Source organism: Dipodomys merriami, unplaced genomic scaffold, assembly GCF_024711535.1.
Source record: "Dipodomys merriami isolate MVZ:Mamm:240054 unplaced genomic scaffold, mDipMer1.0.p SCAF_274, whole genome shotgun sequence".
Classification (NCBI taxonomy): Eukaryota; Metazoa; Chordata; class Mammalia; order Rodentia; family Heteromyidae; genus Dipodomys; species Dipodomys merriami.
Window position 1 is genome coordinate 798663 of NW_027204204.1, and position 16162 is coordinate 814824.

Consider the following 16162-nt stretch of genomic DNA (forward strand, 5'->3'; position numbering starts at 1 on the left):
GCTCCTTTGCAAATTCGGGGTTCCATTTGTACTTCCTTTGTGATAGGTGGACAAGTTGGGGAGTCTGTGAGCGCCGCTGGCTGCTGTCCTTGGTCCTTAGACAACTCCTGTCTCCAGTCTGTCCTTCATTGTCATGCCAGATGCTCTTTTCTACTTCTTCCCCGGGTCTCATTTGATTTCCTTTCTATTTTGATGGGAGGAAAATGGTGATTTAAACAATATTGTTCTAGAATAATGAACAGTGCGTGGTTTATGCAATTTATACAGCTGAGCTCATGTGCTCCTAGGATCTCAGTGTATTTCTGGCAGCGACTAAATATTCCTCTCCTTCTCTGGGAAACTGGGGGCATCCTTGCATCCTCACCTCCTGCATTTTGGGGGGGGGACACTTAGGTCACCAGGGTGGACTTTGTCAGTGTCTACCTGGTGTTAGAAGCTGCAGGGAGCAGATCCTGGGTTTTGTCTTTTGGAGTGAATGCCACCCAAGAGATGATCCTTTCTCATGATTTTCTTTGTTCAGCTGGGGTCCGGAGTTGGTTTGGGAGGTGAGGGGGGCAGGCTGACCCCTCTGTGGACAGAAGACGTTGATGTCAAAGAGTCATTTTTAAAGCTTAACCTGGAAGTTTTAATTTTTGTACTCCATTCCTTCACCACCGATTTGTCGAGTGTGGTTTACCACGTGACAGGTTTAGAATCTCATCTCAGGAGAGACTCACTTATGGGTCATGGCGGGATACTACAGCTTGGAACCAGACAATGGGAAAGGACCCTCTCCAGTCATTTCTTAGGTTTTCTTACCCCTGTGGCCCCCCAAGCCTTGCTGGCAGAGGGTGTACAGTATTTACCACATGCCCTGTGATCAGGTGAAGATGGTTACACAGCTGATGCTCTCCACTTACTCTCAACATGAAGACTGGACCTCCTGGCTTTCTAGAGTGGTCAGAACTCTCTGGGATGGGGTGCTCACCGTCGCACAGCATTGTGGGAAGTGTCCTTTCTCTTCCCAACCAACTGACCATGCCCACTCACACTGGTAGTACTGTCTGGTCAGAAAACTGAGCCCAGAGAGGTCAAGCAACCTCATAAGAGGTCACCTAGACCCGGAAGTGGCTGCTAAGTCCACGTTCGCATTCAACCCCACCGACTGCCAGGTGGGGCATACTGAATCTCTCTGTGAGATGAACCCAGGGTAGTTCAAGGGCAAGCACCCCCTAGTTCATACACTAAGTTCAGCAAGGGGATGGGAAGCCTGGTTGGCCCACTGGCAAGTTTCTTGTTTGGGGGTGGGTGCTTGAAAGCAGGCTGGTTTGAGGGTGGGGTGGGGATTTCATGGACTCACTTCTTATTCTTTGTCTTCCTGTTTTCCATAAGATCGGGGACAGGGTGCTTCATTTGCAGGCAGGGCTTCCTAGGTTAAAGGAAGCTGAAGCTTTTGTTTCTTCCCTCCCTTCGGCCGGGTCCCCTCCTCTGGGCGCTGAGTGAGTTCCCACCAAGGTCTTTTTGCATGATCACAACAGGGAACCGTGTGTGGTGTGGGGCGTGACAGGATGTCTGGGGGGGGACTCGGGCTCCTCATGGGGAGGGAGGGTGTGAGGGGACATTTCTGGTCAGGGTTTCTACATTGTTGGTTCCTTGTGCTCTTTTGTAAATGGAATTTCATACCGTGGAGATGCTTTGTACATATTTGTAATGATTTTATTAAAAAAAAAACAAACTGGTTGTGCACTTCTAGCCAAAGGCGCCTGTGTGTTCATTTCCTTTTTGCAAGCTTGGGGTTCTGAGCCTGCCCCACAGAATGTCCATGCTTCGGGGCCACACCCTTCTCTTTCTTCCTAAAATCCAAGGGCCCCCCCCCCAAGGAGTGGTATGGCTGAAGTAGGTTTGGGAAACCTGCCCAACAATTCAAATTCATCACATAGTGTATGCACAACCTCCTGCAGCGAGCCAGCAGGGGTAGATCACAACTACAGACCAGTGGCCACTCTGGCTTGGGTTCTTGGGTGTTTGGTCAGAGATGTTTCAGGAATCCAGGTGCCAGATTATTCCGAAGAGTGGTGGTTTGCAGGGAAGATGCCTTTTTATGAGGCCTGGCCCTTCTCCACTCTCAGAAGTCCATATGGCTTAAAAGGGCTGACTATCCTGCCCGCTCAACTCAATACCCAACTCCAGAGTTTAATACCTGGCTCAGGTCTGGCCAGTGCTCCATACCTCACAGGCTAAGATCAGGGACTAACAAATGTGAGTCAGTCTTAGGACTCTTTGCTGAGGTTAAGCTGGTAAAGTTCGAGCTGCCAGGGCCATCTTACCATTACATGAGCCCAACTGTATCACAGGGAAACAGAACTGAGGATGGAGACGTGGTTCTTTTATTTTTGCTGCTGTTGTTGGTTGTGGGGATTGAACTCAGGGCCCGGGCACTGTCCCTGAGCTCTTTTTGCTCAAGGCTAATGCTCTATCACTTTGAGTCACAGCTCCACTTCTGGTTTTTTGGTGGTTAAGAGTCTCAAAGGTTTTCCTGCCCAGGCTGGCTTTGAAATGTGATCCTCAGATCTTAGCCTCCTGAGTAGCTACGATTGTGATTGCGCTACCAGTGCCCAGCTAGAGACATGGTTCTTTATCACCACTGCAGCTCCTGAATGTGCCTCTTCCTGAAGCCTCTTCCTAAAGTCCTTTTAATTATTTCATTTTCTTTGGCAGTCCTGAGGTTTGAACCCAAGACCCTGCATGTCTGAGACAGATGCTCCTTCCCTCACTTGAGCCAAACCCTTCCTTTTGCTTTATTTTCTTATTTTGCTTTATTTTTACCCAGGACCAGCCTTAGGCTATGATCCTCCTGCCTCAAGTCCCCCATGTAGCTGGGATCATAGATATGTCTCACCAAACCTACCTTATTTGTTGAAAAGGGGTCTTGTGCCAGGTGTTGGTGGCTCACGCCTGTAACCCTAGCTACAGAGGCTGAGATCTGAGGATTGTGGTTCAAAGCCAGGGAAGTTCATGAGACTCTTATCTCTAACCACCAAAATAAAAGCCAGAAGTGGCACTGTGGCTCAAGAGGTAGAGTGCTAGCCTTGAGTAAGAGCAGCTGAGGGACAGGACCCAGTCCCTGAATTCAAGCCACAGGACCAGCACACAAAAGAAAAAAGAAAAGCGGTCTTGTGAACTTTTCCCCCAGGGCTTGCCTCCAATAATAACTCTTCCAATCTCCATTTTCTGAGGAGCTGAGACTACAGGTGTGAGTAAACCATGCCAGGTCTTATCTTTTATACGCTTACACCATATTTGAGTGCGTTACGTGGTTTTTGTGGCTGGTGTTATCATGTCGCCCAGAGGTATAAACTGTGACCCTCCTCAGACTTCCGGTATAGCTGAGATGACATACATATGCCACCACATCTGTTTTTTGTTTTTTGCCAGTCCTGGGGCTTGAACTCAGGGCCTGGGCACTGTCCCTGAGCTTCTCTCTGCTCTAGGCTAGCACTCTACTACCTGAGCCACAGTGTAACTTCTGGGTAATGAGGAATGGAACTCAGGCTAGGCAAGCCACCTACCCAGCCCCACATCTGGCTTTTCATTGATTGAGATGGGGCCAAGGCTGGCCTTGGCAAAAGTTCTGATTTCTAACTCCAGAGAAGCTAGGATTATAGACGTGAGCCACCATGCATGGCTGGCTGTTGTTGTTTCTTAAGGCAGTGTCTTGCTATGTAGTCCAGGTTGGCCTGGCCTACTTTAGCCTCTCAAGGGCTGGGACACCTGTTGGCCACCAGGCTCGGCTTGGACAGGCCCAGTCCTGAGGACTTGTTGGAACGGAGATCATAAAACAGTGGGTTGGTTTATAACAGATGACCTGCACTGCACAGGAGACGGGAACCTTCTTCGTCAGGCTCCTGACTGCTTTTACACATGAGCAGCCTCATGTTTGGAAAACTCTGCTTTAGCCACTGCTCCCAGTGGGGCAGATGTAAAATCTTCCCACCCAGCAGCAAATCTCCACATGGGACATTCCCTAAAGCACAGGGAAGAAAATAATCCACTCTTCACCTAAACCACCCCGCCTGTCTGCAGGGGCCCACAGTATCAGAAACATGGCACTCAACATTTCTGCAAAATGTTGGAAGAATTTTATGTTGGTAGCATGGGTACACCTGGCAGAGCTATGGGTGGATTCATCCGTAAATAGATTTTTAGTGTCCCCGATTCCCGCTCATAAGATGCTAGACTTTTTTCCCCATCCCTGTAGTGGTTGAGTGTAGGTAGAGTAGCTTCTTAAAGTTACTCAAAGTTTGGGATCAGGATTTCCAATGAACTGCTCTGGTCCCATCCCATAATGATACTTCCGAGCCTTTCCCAGCTTCCGTTTCTTAGGGCTCTGACATCACCTGCAATTATGGATGTTCCAGCTGCTTCCCTTCGGCTTTCTATCCCGGCGGAGAAGGAGCAGCCACACATTTCCCTCTGCTTCTCTTCCCGCTTGATTGGCCAGGCAAGTGGGGCTAACTCAGCTGTCGCCATGGTAACAGCTTTGGAAGATGCTGAGCTGCCTTAGATGATGTCTCGCTGGGTACCAGGAAACAGCCACCGATGTCCAGCCAGGGATGGACTCTTGGAGTGGTGGCACCCTGAGTCTGTTGTGGGGGGGAGTGTAGTAACAAGCCTTCAAGCCCTCTCTTTCCCTCCAGGACTTTCATGCTGATTGGCTCATGAGTCTCCAGGATTGCTTTCACTGTGATGTCACCTGTACCAACCCATTGTGTGAGGCTGGCAGTGAGCGCTGGGTGGGGGAGGGGAGGGCAGGCAGGATTCCAGTGGTTTCTCTGTGGTCACCTATGTGGTGTCAGCCCAGATGTCCAAGCCAAGAGTTTTACGGGCCCCAGGCTGCAGCTGTGCGCACACAGACGGTGCCTTTAGTCCTGAAGGCTGCCGGGGGGCACGGCCATGTCTAGAGGGCCCGGTGACAGGTCTGCGACTTGAGTGATGGGGGAGAACAAAATTTAAGCAGGAGAGCAGAGAGGATGAGGAGAGCCTGGGGAGGCCCACGCAGAACACTCAACACTGGGCCCACACTGACTTAACTAGAAAGAAACATCAAGATCACCTTTTGCACTTCTTTTTTTCTTTTTTCTCTGCTGGTCTGGGGCTTGAACTCAGGGCCTGGGCGCCGTCCTTTAGGTTTTTCACTCAAGGTTAGTGCTTTACCACTTGCGTCACTTCCAGCATTTTGGTGGTTAGCTGCAGGTGGTTAGCTCCAGCCCAGGCTGACTGTGATCCACGACCCTCACGTCTCAGCCTCCCGAGTCTCTAGGATTACAGCTGTGAGCCGCCAGTACTTTGAGCAAGCCAGGCCTGCTGGCCACAATGCTGGCGTCAACAGCACGAAGTGGAAACTCCGTCCACAGTGCCAGCGGGGGGGTGGTGGAGGGACCCCGACCGAGCTGCAGCATCACAAACTCTGTGCCTCAGTGTCCCCTCCCCTACAGACAGGAGATCCAGGACGCCTCCACCGCAGGGCTGCAGTGAAGATGGCTGCAAGTCCTCCAGGCAGGATGCTTGATGTCGGCCTGGCACACCCCGGGCCTTGGCACCTGCCGTTATCCTAGCCGGATGCGGGGCCCAGCGTTTGTATGTCGGGGTGCGTGGCAGTCACTGTCAGCTGCTGGCCAGGGCTGGGAGCCATCAATCTCTGGGCCATGCCTTGACTAGAACACTGAGTACTTAGGTACTAGGTGCTAGCACCTAGCACCTATGTGATAAGTCTGCATATTCCCGAGCCTGGACTTGGAGGGGAGGGGTGACCTACCTGGGGTGTCCGGTGAGGGAGGCTGGGTCATTGTGCCACGGATCCAGAGAGGGGCAGGTGAAGGCTAGCAGGTCGGGGGCCCAGAGGGCCGGGGGGTGTGAGGCTGGGGCCAGGGCGTGAGGGCTGGACGTCTGCCTAGATGGCTTGTGCACATCAGCTCTAGTACACTTGGAAGTGTGCTGACGTGGCCCCGTCTTTCCAGCAGCGAAGCGTGTCCACGGCCACGGAGCGGCAGAGCGGGCAGGAGCGCTCACGGTCCAGCCACAGGCACAGGCACTCTTCACAGAACACGTGCTGAGGGGACAGCAGGGGGCGGGGCCCGATGGAGGAGCTGGGCACGGCAGCCACAAGACTGACACATTACCCCTGTCCTCCTGGAGCTGGGGGGACTCCTTGCCACGTGGTGCCAAAAGCACAGCTGAGAGCCACAGTTAAGTGGCCCACTGAAAAGGCAGGGAAGGGCGCCTGGGAGAACAGCATGAGACAGTGGCATTTTGGATGTATCTGGAAGAAGTGTAGGAGGAAGAGTGTGACTGGCAGAGGGCATTGCACGTGCAAAGGCCCTGAGGCTGGTGTGTGCATGTGTGTGCGTGCTGCAGGACCAGCAGGGAGAACTCTCTTGAGTTGGAGGGGATGGAAAGAGGGCAGGTCAGAGGGCTGATGGGAGATGCTGATTTCAGGGCCTGGTGAGCCACTATGGGGTCTGGAGTCTCGTGAACAGTGGTGATGGGGTGTTGGGCCTTTGACAAAGCCACCATCAAGGTCCCACTAGGGGAATCTGAGCCTGAATAAGGACTAAAGCAGGGATTTTCTCTTCCACCTTCACAACTGTTCTGTGAGCCCTAAAATCTTCCAAAATTAAAAGTTTATTTTCTATTTTTGAGGGGGTCTGGGCACAGTGGATTACCCCCGTAATCCTTTCCCTTCCCTTTATCCCTCCTCCCTCCTTTCTTCCTTCCCTCCATTCTCCCCTCCAGACCCCATGTAGACTTCACCTAATTAATTTTTGTTGTTGTTGGTTGTGGGGCTTGAACTCAGGGCCTGGGCGCTGTCCCTCAGCCTCTTTGTGCTCAAGGCTAGTGCCCTACCACTTGAGCCACAGCACCACTTCTGGTTTTTGAGTGGTTAATTGGAGATAAGAGTCTCAGACACTTTTCTGCCCAGGCTGGCTTCGAACTGTAATCCTCAGATCTCAGCCTCCTGAGTAGCTAGGATGACAGGCGTGAGCCACCAGTGCCCAGCTCTTATTCATTTTTCAAATGTCCTCTCCATGTTTCAGGACCCAAACCAAGTCCACTCAGTATGTTTAACTGTCATAGATCCTTCCTCTCCTTTAGGAATTTTGACTCATGCAAATAGATTGCCAATTTAAAACAGAAATAAAATGGGGGGGTGAACCCAAATGATAGAAGAACTCCTCTAAACCCCCCTGGACAGCAATAGCAAGAATTTTTTTTCTGATACTCAAAGAGGCCTCTACCTCCCGGCCTACCTTTGGAGGAGGGGAGAGGAGCCTTCTGCCTCTTCATCCCTTCTGGAATCCAGGCTGAGGCCTCCCCAGCCTGCAACTCATCATCACGCTCCACCCCGTCCCTGGGGATGCCGGCATGACTCTCTCCCACCCAGCACTTAGCTGGCTGCCTTGTCTCATAGTTATTTATGTATGTGTCTGTCTCCCCAGGAGACCAGGAGTTTGCAGAGCATGTGTGTGTGTTCCTTGCCTCTCTGCCCTTCATAGGTGCTTTGACCCAAGGAGCATTTTCTTAAATTGACACCCAGCCCCCAAGTCAGGAGGAAGAAGAGGAGGGGGAGGAGGAGAAGGAGGAAGTGCGTGCGTGCGTGCGTGCGTGCGTGCGTGCGTGCGTGTGTGTGTGTGTGTGTGTGTGTGTGTGTGTGATGACATTAAGGAATGAAAAGGGATTGACTAGCAACAGTGCTACCCTGGATTGGTGAGACCCAGGACAATGAAAACACATGGTGTGCAGGGCACCCGTGACTCATGCCTGTCATCCTAGCTACTCAGGAGGCTGAGATCTGAGGATCATGGTTCAAAGCTAGCCTGGGCAGGAAAGTTTGTGAGACTCTAATCTCCAATAAACCACCAGAAAACTAGAAGTGGTGCTGTGGCTTAAGTGGTAGAGTGCTAACCTTGAGCTGAAGAGCTGAGGGACAGCGCCCAGGCCCAGAGTTCAAGCCCCATGACCGACAAAAAAAAAAAAAAAGAAACAAAGAAAACACATGGTGATAATAAATACATGGATAACAAGTAACATGCCAGCCAGGTCTTTGGTGAAAACGATTTAAAACTAAATCCTAAAAAAGATAAAAATTGTATCTTTCTAGGTCATCTCACTGAGCTGCCATTATAGCTCTATGAAGTACGTGGGACTCTTGTCTCACTTTTTATTTTTGGTCGGTCGTGGGGCTTGAACTCTGGGCCTGGGCGCTGTCCCTCAGCTCTTCAGCTCAAGGCTAGCGCTCTACCACTTGAGCTACAGCGCCACTTCCGGTTTTCTGGTGGTTTATTGGAGATAGGAGTCTCATGGTCTCTCATACCCGTGCTGGCTTTGAACCGTGATCCTCAGATCTCAGCCTCCTGAGTAGCTAGGATTACAGGCGTGAGCCACCAGCGCCCGGCTCGTGGGACTCTTTATCATATGTATTTTATAGATTAGCAGTGGAGGATGGGTGATCCTCACCCCACCCCACACACACACTAGGGACAAGCATGCTACAGGGGCCTGGGGATGCTACTCAGAGGGTACAAAAATATTTTGCTCCTGCAAATAAAAGAATGGGATTCACACCCAGGAAGGTCTCACACCATAACTGAAGTTGGCATTTCTGCATTTTACTGATGACACAGGCTCAGAGACAGGAAGTTCCTTGCTCAACAACCCCACCCCCACCCCAAGCTGGAAGAAGTCTTGAGCTGAGATTTGAAACCGGGGTCTGGCTGACTCCGGTCTTAACCCACACCACAGTCTGGAAGCTTGGTCATGGGAAAGCCTTCTTTCCTGGAGTGATCTCAAGGCCTCTGAGGGTCTTTCCTGAGGGCCTCCACCCATGCCATGCCCCCCCCCCCGCCCTCCCCTGCACCTGCTCACCTGACACAAGAGAATCAGAGGCTCTCGGAACTCCGCCTGGCAGATGGCGCAGATGTCCCCAGCTTCCGTGCACTGCTGCCCGGTGGCTCGGACCCCGTAGTTCTGTTTGGGAAGAGGGCAGGAGAGAAGAGCACAGGGATGAGCCATGCGGGATTGGGAGGCTCAGGGATGCCTCCTGGAACAGTGGCATGAGGAAGGAGACCTCCTGAAGCCAACTCACCTGGGAGGTGCAGAGAAGCCTCAGCGCCTTCCTCACTCCGCCCACACGGCCACAGATGTCAAATGACTGGAAGGAGAGCAGAACCATGGCCCAAAGAAAGGTTGCTCAGCATCTGCTACCCCAGAACTATCTCTTTGATAGATTTCACCTGTCTGGGACTTAGAACATTTTCCAGGAAATTTTGCCCCCCTTTGCGCTTCTTTTGCTTGGCTTTTGTCTTGCGGCCCAATTTCAACAGTCTCCCATGTTACCAAAGACAGGCAGCTGATAAATGGTATATATATGGCCTTCTCCTCTTTCCATGCCCCAGGTAGGCATTGCTAATTGATCGCAACACCCACCCAGCATGCCAGTGGATCGGAATCATGGAGCAGGTCATCCAGCAGGATAAAACCTTCCTGGTGACCTGCTGGGAGGAAGGAAAGATAACACATGCACTCCCCCAGGATCCTCTAAAGCACAAATAAAGAAGAAAAAAGAAGGGAATGAGTTTGTTTTTTCTTTTTTTTGCGGGGGGGGGGAGGGAGGGTGACAAGATCTCTGCCTTGTTCTGATGATAAAAGGAAAGGTACTAATTACTGACTTGAGGTGTTAAAATGTAAGCCGGGTACCAGTGGCTCAAGCATGTGATCCTAGCTACTCAGGAAGCTGATTTGAAGCCAGTTCAGAAAGGAAAGTCCATGAGACTCTTATCTCCAATAAACTACTCAGAAAAAGCCAGAAGTGGCGCTGAGGCTCAAGTGGTAGAGCACTAGCCTTGAGTTCCATTACTACCACCACCAACAAAAAAGGCAATGATGTAGGGAACACAGTGGATGAACCTAAAGATGTTATGCTACGTCAGAGAAGCCAGACACAAAAGAATTATCTCTTGCAAGGTTCTACTGACATGAGAGATTCAGACAGAGTATGCAAACACACAGGGACAGGAAGTAGATCTGTGGTGTCTAGGGGCTGGGGTAGGGAAGTGTTGAAATGGGGGAGGGCTGCTTTTTGGTTACAAGGGCGCTCGCTCTCCCTCCCTCCCTCCCTTCCTCCCCCCTCCCTCTCTCCCTCCCTCCTTCCCTCCCTCCCTCCATTCCTTCCTTCCTTCCTTCCTTCCTCCCTCCCTTCCTTCCTTCCTTCCTTCCTTCCTTCTTTCCTTCCTTCCTTCCTTCCTTTCTTCCTTCCTTCCTTCTTTTCCCATCCTGGGACTTGAACACAGGACCTAGGTGCTGTCCCTCAGCTTTTATGCACAAGGCTAGTGCTCTACCACTGGAGCCACAGCTCTCCTTCCAGCTTTTTGTGATTAATTATAGAGATAAGAGTCCCAAGGACTTTCCTGTCCCTCCTGGGCTGACTTTGAACCATGATCCTCAGACATCAGCCCCTTGGACAGCTAGGATTACAGGTGTGAACCATGCAGGCACAAGGTTTCTTTTGGGGGCCAGTGAAAAATGTCTTGAAACCAGATAGTGGTGGTAGTCCCCAAACTAAACTAGATCCACGAAATGCCACTGAATGGCACTTCAAGATCACCAGTGGTTAATTTTATGCTGTGTGATTTTCACCTCAATTTAAATATAGAAGAGAACCAGGCATGATGGCACACGTGTGTCATCCCAACTACTGGGGAGGCAGAAATGGGAGGATGGAGATCTGAGGCCAGTTTAGGCAAAAGTGAGAGACCCTATCTGAAAAACAAACGCAAAAAGAGCTGTGGTTGGATGTGGCTCAAGTGGCCGAGCACTTACTTGGTCTAGCTCGCATGAAGCCCTGAGTTCAGCAACTTCTGCCCGCAACCAAAATTACTATCAGGGTTCATCCAAGTTCCCAGCACCCTCTGGGACTGCCTCACCTTGCAGAGACTGTAGAGGACAATCAGGACACCTCCCAGGAAGTAGCTATTGGAGGAGTCATCGCCCATGATGTACTTGTACCACAGCTGGATGGGGACAAGTGAGCGGAACAGCTGGCTCAGCTCTTCAATGACCAGATAGAACTTTCCCTGCAGACACACAAAGAGCATCCATTATTATTAGCAGTAAAGACCCAAGGGACAGAGGTTGGGAGGGGGCAGAGGAGGGGCCGGGCAATAATGACATTCTAGGTCACAGGCAGGCCATTAATCAGCTTGGGAAAGCACTCAGGCCAGCTTTAATGGGGCCCGCTCTAGCCAGGGAGACACGGGCCCTGGCCAAGGCCCTCACCCCTAATGCCTACCAGCTGAGAAGATCAAGAAGCAAGGACTAGGTTTCACAGAGAGAGGGAGACATGACACTCTGCCCTGGGGCTGGCATGTGGTCACAATCTGTTGTTTCTCCTTTGTTGGCACTAACATCTATCATCGTAGTGGGGTCTTCTTCCTTTTCCTCCTCCTCCTTTTTATTTCTTTTTCTTTTTGTGTGGTTGAAGGGTTTGAACTCCTTAAGCAGGAGCTCTACCACTTGGACCACCGCCCCCCCTCCCCCGGCCTTTTTTGCTTTAGTAGTTTCTCCGATAGTGCCTCATGCTTTTGCCTGGACTATGATCCTCCTACTTTCACTTCCTGAGTAGGCGGGATTACAGGTGTGTGCTTCTCCAAGTCACATGAGGTAAAGACCATTCCTACCTTCCCCATAGGGGCCTAGGTCGGAGAACACTGGAAGCAGGGAGGACCAGGCCTAGAGACTGATGGCAGGAAGATGCCCACACTGCTCTAGCTCCATCACCCACTGCCCGAGACAAGGCATGGTGATACCATCACACTAACTTGGAGCTTCACCCAGACCAGAGCTTCACTCTTCTCTGGTGGCCTAATTGTGAGCCTCAGTGTCCTCGTCTACAGAAAGGAAACCCTATGGGGCTGTGCTGGGATTACCAAAGAAGTTAGACAAGAAAAGCACCCAACACTGTGCTGAGCCTTTGTTGCCCTGGGCAACTAACTCCTATAAGCTTTGTTGGAAAGACAGAGCTGAAAGTAACCCCGCCCGCTCCTGTAGTCTAATAAAAGTAGACAGAAGCCTAACTTGTAACCCCACAATTCCTCTCTGAGGATCTGCCGCAGGAGAAATGAAAAAATATACATGTCCACATGGACCCAAAATGTTCTTAGCATCTTTATTCACAAAATCCCTCCACTGGAAACTGTGCAAATGCTGGTCTATGGGGGGATGAGTAAATGAAGGCTGGCCATATTGATAGACTACAGCACAGCTCAGCCATAACCACCAACAAATGGCTGAGATTTGCAACACGGGTGAATCTCACAGACATGACACCGAATCATGTAATTCTGGTTTGTATAAAGCTCCAAGGGTTGGTCACGCTGACCTGGAGTGACCAGATGGTGGAAAGAATTCTGGGAAATGATAGGGGCATTTCTATCATCAGTCGCAACAGTGGTTGTGTATATGTGTGTGTATGTGAACAAACATTTATCCAAACTCACTGAAACATATGCTCCAAGTCTGAACATTTTGTTAAGACTTTATTATTAAATAAAGATGTTTAAAACAAACAAACTTACAATCTGACCTCAGGAATTCACAGACTTAAAAATGTAAATCGCAGCTGGATGCCTGTAATCTTAGCTACTCAGGAGGCTGAGATTTGAGGATTGCAGTTCAAAGACAGCCCAGACAGGAAAAAATCTATAAGACTGGCCCTGGGTTTGATTCCTCAGCACAACATAAGCAGAAAAAAAAAAAACAGAAGTGGGGCTATGGCTCAAGTGGTAGAGCGTTAACGTTGAACTGAAGAGCTGAGGAACAGCCCCAAGGCCCAGAGTTCAGGCACCATGACTGACACCAAAAAAAAAAAAAAAAAAAAAAAATCAAAAAAAGGTTATACAAATATACACATTCATCAAACAGTTGGTGTGTGGCCCTGGAAGGAAACGGTCTATCCATCCCTTCATATCCATTTTGGTGCCTGGGCTCAGGCCACTCTGATGAGAACTGCTTGATACACATGCATCCACAGCTGCTGAGCACCTAGGAAGGGTGTGCAGTCAGGCACTCACCTCCAACCTTGTAACTGCTGGGCTAACTCAGTCCCTCAGCCCCAGTAAACATCCCCTGTAGGTACACTGTGGATTTCATTTAGAATTTGTAGAAGGTACAGGTGATGGGACAGCAGAGATGTGGGAGATGGCTGCCATATTGGTTTCACTCCACTAGTGATGTGATGGATATAGGCCCAATGGTTCAGCTGCTCTGTGGACAGCAACACTGTCCACATTACTGGTGGCCGGCTCCCAAAAGCTCTGTAGAATACTTTCTTTACCTAGATCTCCCAATCTCATGTTCTTTGCTTCCTTTATGTCTCCCAATTGCTTTCACCCGGGATCTTCCAACATAAATGGGTTCTGTCACCCCTCCCAGAATTCAGTGCACCTGAGAACCTTGCTTCATTTTCCCCTTTTCCATCCATTCCCTCCACCCTCTTGTCCATCCACCTATCCATCCATTCGTCTATCCATCCACCCACCCACCCACCATCCACTTTTCCATCCATCCATTCATCTCTCCATCCATCCATCCATCCATCCAAATCATTCATCCACCCATCCACCCACCCATCCATCCACTCATCTATCCATTCATCCATCCACGTATTCATTCATCCACTCACCCATTCACTCATCTACTTGTCTGTCCATCTATCCATCCATCCACACACCCAATCATCCAGGTATCCACCTCTCTCTCTCTCTCTCTCTCTCTCTCTTCACCCATCTTTCCTTCCTCCCTCCCTCCCTTCCTTTTCATCCAGTCAGTCTGCCTCCTTCTCCTCCTTTCTCTTCCTTTAGAGCATTTCTCACAATACTTTAGAGCTACCTTAGCCTTTGTCTCTCCCACTGCATTGTGACTCTACACAGGCAAGGCCCTTTGGTTCTGGGTCCTTCTTTAGAAGATTCTGTCCTCATCACCCTTGCCAACGTCTTCAAGTTTGCTGACAGCAAAAGAGAGTCGGAACTCAGAAGAGAGAACTCCACTTGATAAGCAAGCACTGATGCCACAGAGAAGAAAAGAAAAGGAGTGAGTGCGATGGCACCGTGTTCAAAGTAGCAATTAGCTGCTGGGGCGGGGCTGGCCACTCAGGGGAGATGAAACCACTGGGGGAAAGCTGGGCATATCCCAGTGGAACCATCTCTCCCTAATTAAGCACTTTTATAATTCCAGGTTTCTTAAGCATGTTATTTCTGACGACCACCAAATGGAACGTGCGGTTCCTCTGGGGTGTCAGAAAACAAGGAAGCGATGGGAGCGGAGACGCCCGGTTTCCCTGTCACTGCCAAGGGGGAACCATAGCAATTGTTATGAGCCTGGCTGGGGCACGGGAGGTGTCAGGGCTTGGATTCCAATAGAGGGGGTGGCACCAGGCAGATTCTATTCTGACTTCCTCCCTGCCAGGATGAGGGGGGGGGCACAAAAAGCCTGGGAAACAATGGGCGGGCCAGGGGAGGGAGATGGGGATGCTAAGAAGAAACAAGGGAGAGGAGGGGGACTTTCTGAGTAGAATGCCCCCACCGTGGAGCGCCAAGCTCTGGGGTGGGGAGGGAGGAAGGACAGACAGAGCAGAATACTGGTTAGCAGCTCTTACGAATGAAGAAGATAGAGACGAAATGACTTTTGTTCTGGGTCCAGATGGGCATTGCTGATTTAGTTCTCTGAGCTTCTGGTTCTTCATCTCAGCCTCCTGAGTAGCTAGGATTACAGGTGGAGCCACCAGTGCCCAGCCCTGATTATTCTTTTTGACATAGGTCTCACAAACTTCTTCCAGGACTGGTCCAAGTCTTTTAGCGTTAGGTTATTTTTCAGATAGGGTCTTATGCTTTTTGTCAAGATGATCCTTGAGCCATGATCCTCCTATGGAGTTCTGCATAGCTTTGGATGACAGGAATGCCCACGCCCAGCTTGTTGGTTGAGATGGAGTGTTCCTAAGTTTTTGCCTGGGCTGGCCCCTACTGATGATCTTCTTCCTAATTTCTGTCCCTAAGTAAGTTGGACTGTAGGCATGAGCCACTGTGCACAGCCTCTTTATAATCTCCAAAAATGTAAGAGATGCTGAATCTGAAACACTTGAAAAAAAAATTTTTTTTGGGGGGGGGGAATAATACTGGGATTTTGAACTTAGGATCTCACGAACAAGTGCTTTACCATTTGAACCACAACCCCAGCCTTTCTTGCTTTATTTTTCAGATAATGTCCTATACTTTTGTCAGGGCTGGCCTCAGACTATGCTCCTTCTATCTGTGCCTCCCAGTAGCTGGGATTACAGGTGGATGCTACCATGCCTGGCCTAGGTTTGAGTTCTGATTTCACTTCCTAGCTCCTTAGGGCAAGTTACTTGCTGTGGCCTTTTTTTTTCTTTTGCCATGGGTAAAATGGCAATGGGAGTTGAAGTTCCCAGGGCTGCTGGGGGGAGGGATGAATGAGCTAATGCCTGCAGAGCCTGGAGTTCAGCACCTGGCACATGGTAAGGACTCTGTAAGCACCAGCTGTGGCGCTGTGAGCAGTCTGGCAAGTATAAAATATCCTCCTGACGAATTGAATTAAGCTGCTTGGAGGGGATGGCAGAGACCCAAGGAGGCAGAGCAGGAGACAAGTGATTCTTATGTCATTGTGGATGATATAAAAATCATGTTCAAAATGTGGTCTTTGGGATCAGGGGTGGCTGTGCTTCCCTTGTGCTCTGTGGTCCTGGGCATGCTGTTCTCCTTCCCTGGACCCCCGTGTTCCATTCTCAGGGCTGACCCACACAGACAGGCTAGCCTAGGCTTCTACACACTCCACAACCACCCACGGGTGTCACTTTGGGGCTGTGAATGACAGAAGCTGGCTTGAAGCAGCTTTGGTGAAGAAGTAAATGTCTCTGGGTTGCACAACTAGAAAGACAAGGGGTCCAGGAGCTAGGACAAAGTAAACATCTCTGTTCCTCCTCTTCAACCCCTCTCAGCTCCCACTGTCTCTGCTCTTGCTTCTGGGTAAGTTTCATCACTCCAGCCAAGGAGAGCCGGTTCTCTGCGGACGATGTTGGTCATCACCAGAAGGATGGCTCAGCAGTTTGTGTGCTAGG

At 50.4% G+C, this 16162-nt stretch overlaps 1 protein-coding gene across 3 annotated transcripts in view; it reads right to left on the reverse strand.

Annotated features, from left to right (window-relative positions):
* Positions 1 to 1729: 1729 nt before the first annotated feature.
* Positions 1730 to 16162, reverse strand: part of LOC138837709 (RING finger and transmembrane domain-containing protein 2) — a 50019-nt gene continuing 35586 nt past the window's right edge. Inside the window, exons 8-12 of one of the 3 annotated variants that reach the window (XR_011375418.1) lie at positions 10959 to 11108; positions 9122 to 9187; positions 8902 to 9003; positions 5093 to 6088; positions 1730 to 4963 (exon numbers count right to left, since the gene is read on the reverse strand). Coding sequence is in view for 2 of the 3 variants with exons in the window: in XM_070036661.1 (XP_069892762.1) it covers positions 5954 to 6088; positions 8902 to 9003; positions 9122 to 9187; positions 10959 to 11108 (453 nt within the window). In the remaining variant the exon portion in view is untranslated. Of the gene's footprint in view, positions 6089 to 8901; positions 9004 to 9121; positions 9188 to 10958; positions 11109 to 16162 lie in introns of all 3 variants that reach the window. The other 2 variants (XM_070036661.1, XM_070036662.1) reach the window with 2 other exon arrangements.